This window comes from Diabrotica undecimpunctata, chromosome 5 (assembly GCF_040954645.1).
Source record: "Diabrotica undecimpunctata isolate CICGRU chromosome 5, icDiaUnde3, whole genome shotgun sequence".
In the NCBI taxonomy this organism is placed as follows: domain Eukaryota; kingdom Metazoa; phylum Arthropoda; class Insecta; order Coleoptera; family Chrysomelidae; genus Diabrotica; species Diabrotica undecimpunctata.
In genome coordinates, this window is record NC_092807.1 from 157,619,640 (window position 1) to 157,630,421 (window position 10,782).

The window sequence follows — 10,782 nt, forward strand, 5'->3', positions numbered from 1 at the left end:
TATTAGAAGATTTTTTTCTATTACCCAATAATAAAACAATAGTCATATTTATAAAGTATTTCCAAATAATATTTTGATTTATTTACATTAAATGTAAATTTCTCTCAAGTCGTCCCTATCCATCGTCTTCTCTGCCAAGCACGTATTCCCATATTACTCATGTCTGCATCGATGTTATCAAGGAACCTTGTTCTGGGTCTTCCTCTTCTTCTCTGACCAATGAGTCTATCAAGGAGCGTTTTTCTAGCTGGGTCATTTTGTTCCATCCGCATTACGTGCCCTATCAACCTCAGACGTCCTATCTTAATATGTTTTACGATATCTGGTTTCTGGTATATTCTATAAAGTTCAAAGTTATATCGTCTTTTCCACACTCCATTGTCATTCACTGCTCCATAGAGTCGCCTTGGTATTTTTCTTTCGGAACATCCTAACATGTTTTTATTACTTTTTGTTAGAGTAACCATATCCAACCAATGGTTATGATTTGTGACATACGTATTACTTTTTCCAGATCCAGATTGAACAGTATACAGGAGAGAGGGATCCCTGGCGCAGCCCGTTATTGTTTTAAAAAGTTTAGACAGTTTCCCTTGAATTCGTACTCTACATTCAACCTTTTCAAGAGTTTTTTTCTTAAATTTACCAACTGATTTAGTATTCCCAGCTCTTTTATTGCTTTGAACATTTCTCTTCTATTCTCACAGTCGTAGGCTGCTTTGTAGTCTATAAATATGTGATGAGTATCAATGCCATATTCCAGTGTTTTTTCTAAAAATTTTTTCAGAGTTGCAATCTACTAAATAGTCGATTTACCACCTCTTAACCAGCCTGGTATTTTCCTACTATCTGTTCTGCATATGGTGCCATAGATAACATAGTACTGAGGAAAATATTTTATACGCTGCATTTAGAAGCGTAATTCCTCTGTGGTTAGAGCATTCAAAGATATCTCCTTTATTGTTTATGGTGCAAAGTATTCCAATACTCCAATTATTGGGAATTGATTTCTGTGTCCATATTTCTTTTATAAGTTCAGCCACCTTCTTTATATAGTTCAGCTGGGAGATTATCTATTCCGGGTGATTCGTTTCTAGCTAGTTTAACTACATCTTTAACTTCAAGAATCGTTGGTGGTTCCTCTTCCGGCTCGTCTGTTCCCTTACCTCATATCTAGTACATAATCATGTTACAATAAAATAATTTTAAAAATTTTTTGTCAATATTTATTTCAATCTAAACAAATATAATCCGAAAAAGTTTTTCTTTGTCGTTTATTTTTATACTATAGAAATGTCAGAGCAAGATCTGAAATGCTCTTGGGGGCCGCATGCTCTTCTCCATTGTCCATCCTCACATTGCCCAAAATTATTTCCTAAAATCAAGTTTATCCTTTAAAAAATATATATAGATATATCTTGTATAAAGTATATTATCTGTAGGAATAAAAAAATATTAATTTATACAAAAATCATGTAATATTAGAGTATTAGATAAAAAAAAATAGAATAACACAGAAAAAAGCAAACCCTTCAAAAATAATACAATAATGAAAAAGTAAACACGTTCATATATTTGGAATAAATTATGGGTACAACAAAATGATAAATAAGAAACAACCAAAAAAATAGACAAAACCAACTAATACTCAGGTGTTCGAAAAATATATTGATAATTCATTGAAAGATACATCATGCATTTTTTTCAACAAAAAAATGCAAATAACTCGAAAAGGAAGCATTTTTCGAAAAATTATCAAGAGAGAAAAAGTGTTTATTTTGATGAGATACACCTAAAAAAATTGATTCCGAAGCAATTCGGTGAAAGTGCTTTTTTGTATTAGTTATTTGTTAATAACAATTGCCGGCCCACTTGTAAAAATTAAAAAAAAAATACATTTCATCTTGGAAAAATATATAGAATCGAATAAAAAATGTTTGGTGCATTAGAAATGCAAAAAGAATTTTAGTCGGTATATTCTGTTTCTAAGCGTCTTTTGAGGGGTAAACCGCTCGCCTATTACTATTATACATTGTTATTATTGTTTAGTCTAGTGCGAAGTCTTACTCAGTAGGATATACACATTTAGTTTATTACTATAACATTTATATGAATATTTATTTAATTTACTTTTTATTAATTTTAATGACCTTGTTAGATACAATGTGAATATTTGTTTGCCAACCCTCCTGATGGCATGTGCCAAGGAGAACAAATGTCGCTAAAAGAGAATATTGTATTGTATTTTTTTAATGATAAATAAAAAAGCATTATTGATTGATTGATTGATTAATTAAATATTTTAATTAAATATTATACCACTTACAACAGAAGTTTTTACTTCGAAGTTTGAGCTTTTTAACTAATATGGTATTCTACCAACTTCAGGGAACTATCCCATTTCAAATTTAAAGATAGTTTCACTTTATTAAGCGATCGTAGAAAAAATGTATTTATTAAGAGCAACAATGACATTATTGCTTTTAAATAACTATTATCTCCCTTCACTTCGAGTCGCTTGGCAACTCTTACTTTCGAATAGTAGAATTTCTAATAGGAATATCAGTTTTTGTTCAATACATAAATAGGACCTACAGTTATTACCTGCTTTGTAAGTCCATCTGAGAACACATCTTGGACATTGAAAACCCGGCAATCTAACTCTGTTGTAAACTACTTCATCTTCTTCGGCTACTCTGTAATTAGCCGAACCATCCTCCAGTAACAAGTCTTCGAAACAATATTCACCTGGTTCGGGAGCATTGGGATCTTCAAGTTGACAAAGACTATAATAATAATATAAAAGTATTAAAAGAATTATAAGTAACAATATTAATCCTATAACTAACTTTCCCATGGTTATAAATTTAGAATAGAATAGAAATACAGAGAGATAAACCACGAGATTAGAAAGACGATAAAGCAGGCAAAAGAAAAATACTTTGAAGAGCAATGCAAAGAGATCGAAGACTTTCAAAATAAATATGATCTGTTTAACCTACACAAGAAAGTCAAAGAACTGGCAGGACTAAGAAAACAAAATCCCACTTGTGCAATTCTGGATAGACACGGTACTGCTATAACACATACGGACGAGAAAATACAAAGATGGGCAGAATATATCGATGAATTGTTCGATGATGAAAGAGGAGATCTGGAGCACATAGAACTTACGTCAGAAGAAATAGGTCCATATATTACAAAAGAAGAAATATTACACGCATTAAAAACAATGAAGAGCGGGAAAAGCCCTGGACCTGATATGCTTCCTATAGAAATCCTAAAAATTCTAGATGAGAAGCACATTGATGTTTTAGTGACACTCTTGAACCAAATTTATAGTTCAGGCGTATTACCCAAAGAGTGGTTAACATCTATTTTTATTTGTCTCCCTAAAAAGAAAAACGCAAGAGAATGCAGCGATTACCGCACCATTAGCTTAATGTCTCATACGCTAAAGTTACTACTTAAAGTCATCCATAACCGAATATATCACAAACTGGACATAGACGTTAATAATACACAATTTGGTTTTCGCAAAGGCCTAGGAACACGTGAAGCTCTTTTTTCACTTAATATACTAATACAAAGATGCCTGGACGTCAATCAAGATATATACGTATGTTTTATTGACTATAATAAAGCATTCGATAAAGTACGACATAAACATTTAATGAATGTCCTGAAATCAAAGAAGATTGACTACAACGACCTCAGGATCATATCAAATTTATACTATAAACAGCGAGCAAAAGTACGTGTTAACGAACAGCTGCCAGAAGAAATTGAAATTAGATGTGGAGTAAGACAGGGATGCGTATTGTCGCCAATTCTTTTCAATGCCTACTCCGAAGAGGTCCTGGAAAAAGCGCTTGAGGGTGAAACAGCTGGAATAAAGGTAAATGGAGTTCCCATTAACGACATTAGATATGCGGACGACACTGTGATCTTAGCCGAAAACATTGAAGATCTTTAGAGACTGGTGACCAGAATACCAGAGTATGGAAAAGAGTATGGTCTCACAATGAATGTCAAGAAAACGAAATTTATGAGAATATCGAAAACTCAAAGAAATAACGAGAATCTTCTAATAAACGAAACCAACGTCGAACAAGTGGACAAATATGCATACCTGGGAACAATGATTAATTCCACAAATGATTACAATCAGGAGATAAAAATAAGAATAGAAAAGGCTAGAGCAAATTTCAACAAAATGAGAAGAGTTCTATGTACCAGGGATTTAAAACTGGAACTAAGAGTTAGGTTGGCGAGGTACTATGTTTTTTCGACTTTATTTTATGGAATGGAATCTTGGACCTTAAATGCGACATCAATGAAAAAACTGGAATCATTTGAGCTGTGGGTGTACAGAAGAATTCTGAAAATATCATGGACAGAACACGTCACAAACAAAGAGGTTCTAGGAAGGATGAACAAAGAAATGGAAATTTTAAATTCAATAAAAACAAGAAAATTAGAATATCTCTGACATATTACACGTGGAGAGAAATACACCTTGCTCCAACTGCAGGATGCAGGGAAAGATCCAAGGAAAGAGAAGCATAGGGAGGCGTAGAATGTCATGGCTGTGCAACCTGAGAGAGTGGTACAGATGTACATCAAATGAACTTTTCAGAGCAGCCGTCTCAAAAGTCCGAATAGCTATGATGATTGCCGACCTCCGCCGCGGAGATGGCACTTGAAGAAGAAGAATGAACAAAGTTTACAAACAGTCAAAAAAATTATAACAATTTAAAATTTATTGAAATTACTTAAATCGTCAATATCACAAAATAAAAGATGATGAAAAACAACAATACTTCGAATTCCGTAGAAATTTAGTTTTTTACCAAAATTTCGGAATTTACACAGTCAAAAGCTTTGGCATAGTTACAAAATACAGTGACAGTGTGAAAAATATTGTTTAGTGCTTAATAGACCTCATGTAGTACAGAAAACATAGCATCACTGGTACATTTTTTAGATAAAAATCCGAACTGACTTTGTAATAAAATGTTGTTTTCAACGAGAAAAGGCATAAATCGGGCTTTTATAAGTCTCTCAATAATATTGTTGATGGGACATGTAATAAGACAATAGGTCTATAGTTGCAGAAATTCGATTTTTTATTACTCTTATGAAGAGGAATAATATTGGCTGTCTTTAAACACTCTGGAAATATAACTTCTTCAAAGAAATCGTTAATTAGGGACCAGGACTTCCAACACATTAGAACTGCAGTCATTACATACATTTATCACTACAGGAAGATTTGCTTTTGATACTACTGATTGTTTGGATCAGTTCAGATATATCAACTGGTGTTATAAAGAATGAATTCGAGACCTTTTTGAATTGGGTATATAGGAAATAGGATCTTGTTGTGGCAAAATAGTTGATGATATATTTTTACTCACATTAACGAAGTATTTATTTAGATTTTTAGCGTTTGGAAGAGAAAATGTTTGAGCTGTGTTAGTTTTATTTCAAAGATCGTTTATTATGGACCAAGTTTCTCTTGTAACATTTTTAGAGCTTCCCAGACGATTCTGATGGTCCTTTTTGTTACCTGTTTTGATAAGTTTTAGATTCCTCTCTACTTGGAGATACATTCAATGACAAAGACGTTGGTACTATTTCTTGATGTACATTAGTGAACACATGTTCTTGGTTGATATGGAAATACCTTTGATAGTCCAGGGTTTGTGATGTTTTGACTTAATTGTAATTAAAGGAAATGCCTTATTAAAAATACAGACAAGCCTATCTAAAAAATCACTGAAATTATAGTCCACGTCCACAGAGGGAAAGAGCCACCCAGAAGTCAAGCACAAATTTTGGAATTTACGAAAGTTCTGAGCGGAAAAAATCCTACTTAATCGTTGGGTTTTCGAGGATTGTTTGTTAAGAGTGTATATATATATATATATATATATATATATATATATATATATATATATATATATTAAATTAAATGGCCAAATATATGGCCTAGGAGGACAAATTCGTTAAACTTCCCGTGCTCGAATCGGTATCAATAAAGTGTTATGATCATTTCGGCCTATCCCAGCCTCATCAGACACTTGGGCTGATACAAATTCAAACTCGGAAAGTCCAACGAATGTCTCCCAACACTTCACTACAACTGTTGTAGTGAAGTGTCACTACACTTGCTCTAGATTTAGTAATGTTTGTAGATCTTGTACATTTTCTGCAAGAATGGCTGTATCGTCAGCGTATCTAATATTGTTGATTACTTCTCCACCTAGTCTTACTCCCTCTTGTCTGTCATCCAAAGCCTCCCTAAAGATTTCTTCAGAGTACAGATTAAAAAGAGTGGGTGACAAAACACAACCCTGCCGTACTCCGCGTTTGATGGATATACTTAACGTTATACTTGGTTAAAAACAAAATTTGTTTAATTTACTAATGTTTCGTATTATGAGAACGATTTACGAATCGACATCCAAACGTCAAGAATAAACTTGATTTAAAGACAAATTGTGGCTCATTCCTAATTAAAATAGTAGAATAATAGAACAGTACAAATTCATACAATTTAAAATATTTTACCTATATGTAAAATTGCCAAGATGATTTGCAGTTAGTTGAATCTGAACATCAATAACTGAACCTGCTTCATAGGTTGCTGCGATAATTCCTTGACCGTACTTTCCAGTGTTTTCATTTTCCTGAGGATGGGGATCTGTGTATGCATCACCGCATACACCACAATTTCCATCATTTAATTCATTTTGAACCTAAAACATTTTAGCAATTATTTTGAAACAATCAATTTGTAGTAGGTATATAGAATGCTGTTCAGAATCTTCGGCATTATACATATTTAAAAATTTCTGTCTAGATAACAAAATACTTACGTATGCTCCCCCACAGAAAATTTGGTTGTCTTGATAATTTGGTGTTGCTGTTGGGTGGAATCTCCACATAGAACTTCTTCCTGGAGGATTTAACATGTAACCGTGCCCAGATATTTCGTGTACCAAGTACAGAGTGAACAAAACTAACTTAAATATCATTCTTAGTTTCTTAAAACAGGCCGATTAAAAAGTCACGCAGATAATATCAACGTGGGAAAAGTTCCTTGTTGCTCTATATATCCTTTATATTTATAATAAATTTATAGTGTAATTTTAATCTTTATTGAAAGTATTTTCGATAAAAATATTATACATTTTAATATAAATCCATGTTATAAATAATAGCCAAACCATACTTATAGTGTAAATAAAGTATAAATAAAAATACAATTTTATGATGGATATTTCTACGTAATTTATATTTACGTATACGTATATTTAGGTATTTGGCAAAATACAAAACAAGTTCCACCATATAAAATAATATTCAAAAATTGAACAAATTTTAACCCATTAAGACCCGAGTATTTTGTAATTTATTGCAGAAATTAATATATTTTTATTAAAATTGTATAATTATAGACAAATTTACAATTTTTTATTTCAAAAACCTATTAACTAAAAAAAAACATATGTTACATAAATGTAACGCTAGGTCAATACAGTCTTCTTCTTCTTCTTCAGTGCCTTATCCGGTCCGGATGTTGGCGATCATCAAGGCTATCATGGTTTTGTTGACTGCTCTGCGAAACAGCTCCGCTGAGGTCATCCCAAACCATTGTCAGTCAATACAGTCCCGTAACTAAAATAAAATAAATTCATAGCTCCCATAGGCGCAGCACCGTAAGCTCTAGATGTAGCAGCCACAACATTATTGTCTACCCACCAATGAAAAAAAAAATACCATGATCGCTGTCGAGTCGATACATAAAGCGAAACTACCACGGCATGATTAAGATCAGATAACGTCGCAAGAAAAACAGAATGCCAAATATATAAAACCCTAATAAGACCGGTACTCACATACGGCTCAGAAACCTGGACACACTAAAAGAGAGGAAACGTTGTTAGCCACCTTCGAAAGAAAAATCTTGCGACACATATATAAGGGCACAAAAGAAAACGGAATATGGCGAAGAAGATACAACTCTGAGCTATACAAAATATACCAGGATCCATGTAGAAAGAATGGAAGAAGGCGAAATTCCAAACAAAATATTCAAACAGATGTCAGTAGGAAAAAGAACAAGAGAAAGACCGAAGCTGAGATACTTAGAACAAATAGAAAATGATATACCAACCTTAAAAATAAAAAACTGGAGAAAAAAAGCACGAAACAGATCAGAATGGAGAAGAATTTTGGAACAGGCCAAGACCCAAAAAGGGTTGTCGAGCCAGTGATGATGATGACCACGGCATGATGGAAGTTTTATTTAGCGTGCAAGTATTGTTTCAGAAATGTAGAGATGTCAGCTGTAATGTTTTTGCATGCCTGATTGACTACAAGAAGGCTTTCAATAGAGTCAGGCATAAAAAAATGATGGAAGTGTTGAAGAGGACAGGGATTGACGGAAGAGACCTAAAATTAATAGCTAACCTGAATTGGAATTAATCAGCGGTACTCCGAATAGATGGAGAATATACAGAGCAGGTCAAAATGTTAAGGGGAGTGCGACAGGGGTGCATAATTTCACCACTGATATTCAATCTGTACTCGGAGCGCATTTTTGAAGAGGCTCTAGCAGATATTGATAAAGACATCCCAATAAATGGAGTCAAGCTCACTAACCTGCGGTATGAAGATGATATAATAGTGTTTTCCAGTACCATAGAAGGGCTGGGCTGCAAGGAGCAAATCTGTATGTGAACCAAAGGAGAATTAAATGTGTTTCACAGTACAACTACTTGGGAACTATAATCAGTGAGTCGTGTGACAATACCCAAGATATGAATGAGATCAGCTAAGAATATGTCGGCAATACAGCGTCGAACTATTGGTTGACATCAGGAAAGATGTTTCCCGAGACTGGGGGTTTCCTAGTTGCCATTCAGGATCAGGTTATTCCAACAAAAAATTACCTGAAATATATTATTAAAGATCCTCAAGTCCAAAATGACAAATGCCGATATGGATGTCAAGTCCAAGAAACCATCCAACATCTTACCGGTGGCTGCCAGGCATTTGTCGGTACTGATTATAAAGAACGCCATGACTCAGTAGAAAAGATTATTTACCAAGAACTAGCTGACAAACTGGCACTTCTCCAAACCGACCATCTTCCTTTTTATCAATACGTCCCAGACAGAATGCTTGAAAACGACAACTACAATCTATGGAAATAGAAAGTACCCAGACAGTACCTATTATTCTATCTACTACTGGTGTTATTCCCAATAAACTCCTAAAGAACATAAAACAGCTGGGCCTAAATGAACATCACTATAAGGCCATGCAGAAAGCTGTACTCCTCGCGACGTCCAGATGTATACGAAAATTTTTGCAAGATACTCCAACATACCAAGTCACCTAGGGCTCGATAACACGGAAAGACTCTCATCAGAGCTCAATCCTTTTGATACCGTAGGTATCTGGGATGAGTGAATTTTCCCCTTAGAGGGAGTGTGATCCGTATGGCTAAATCTGGATAAAGAGTACATACCTATTATTCTTTCTACCACTGGAGTCATTCCGAAGAACCTGCTAGAAAACATAAACAAGCTGGGTCTAAATGAACATATATATATTCTGGACGACGTCCAGATGTAGACGAAAATTTTTGGGGGATACTCCATGGAACATGGAAAGAGTCCCACCAGAGCTCAATCTTTTTGATACCGTAGGTAACTGGGATGAGTGAATATTTCCCTTAGAGGAAGTGTGAGCCGTATAGCTAAATCTGGATAATCAGATCTATTCTGTAACTTTTAACAAATCGAATAGAAATGACCAAGTCGAAGCGTAATTACCTGAAATCGGAATGTTGGATATCTATCGCGTCGTTTTTGTGTTTGGATTGGCATTCTGTAACTCACATCGTAATCGGTGTAAATCGAAAACGCCAACTTCTACTTGACGCGCTCAGAAGTTGGTGGCAACCCCGCACTAAAAAGAGAAATAAGTGTTCTGTGACGTTATGTTACTGGAAAGGCTAGTAGTGCGCGCGAAAAATTCATCAAAAAAGAAGATTATAGTTCAAGCTTGTCTTCAACTAGTTTTGATTTGTTTTGGTTAAGTTTAAAAAGTTCGTTACAAGAATACAAAATGGCAAGCGGAACACCAAAGAAAAAGACATCTGTTGAGCAGTTAAATTATTTAGTAAACTTTATCTAAATAAATAACACCCCAGACTAAAAAATGTCAGACCAAAAAAGTCAACAAATAAATGTCAAAACAAACGTCAAGACCAATTTCGATGTCGAAACTTGATCTCGACTGAGCTTGTCTAGTCGAAATCAATTTCTACACAACATTCCGATAGTAGAGGTCGAGATGAGTTACAGAATACCTTTTCCTACAATTCCGATCCGACTTGCTGACCTCTATTCGATTTGACTCATTTCTATTCGATTTGTAGTTACAGAATAGGGCTGAATAATAATAAAGAGTACAAAAAAATGACAGATACTAACGCATGCGCAAAAAAAATTGTGATGAAAATGCTGATTTTAAGACCTTTGGATGAGAAGAGAGTAAATTGACTCGTACAGCCATCTATATATACTTGGATGTCCACAATCTACGTCAAACTTAATATAATCAGCCCTATTCTGTAACTACAAATCGAATAGAAATGATGCAAATCAAATAGAGGTCAGCAAGTCGGATCGGAATTGAAGGAATCGGTATTCTGTAACTCATCTCGACCTCTACTATCGGAATGTTGTGTAGAAATTGATT

The 10,782-nt window shown here is 34.2% G+C and overlaps 1 protein-coding gene across 1 annotated transcript; it reads right to left on the bottom strand.

The window, feature by feature from the left end:
• Positions 1-1,210: 1,210 nt before the first annotated feature.
• LOC140440861 (uncharacterized) lies at positions 1,211-7,123 on the bottom strand. Its single transcript, XM_072531222.1, has 4 exons — positions 6,885-7,123; positions 6,577-6,764; positions 2,605-2,786; positions 1,211-1,375 (listed from the first exon to the last, which is right to left on the bottom strand). The coding sequence occupies exons 1-4, from the start codon at positions 7,041-7,043 to the stop codon at positions 1,281-1,283; spliced, it is 624 nt and encodes a 207-aa protein (XP_072387323.1). The 5' UTR covers positions 7,044-7,123; the 3' UTR covers positions 1,211-1,280.
• Between the last annotated feature and the right edge of the window lie 3,659 nt (positions 7,124-10,782).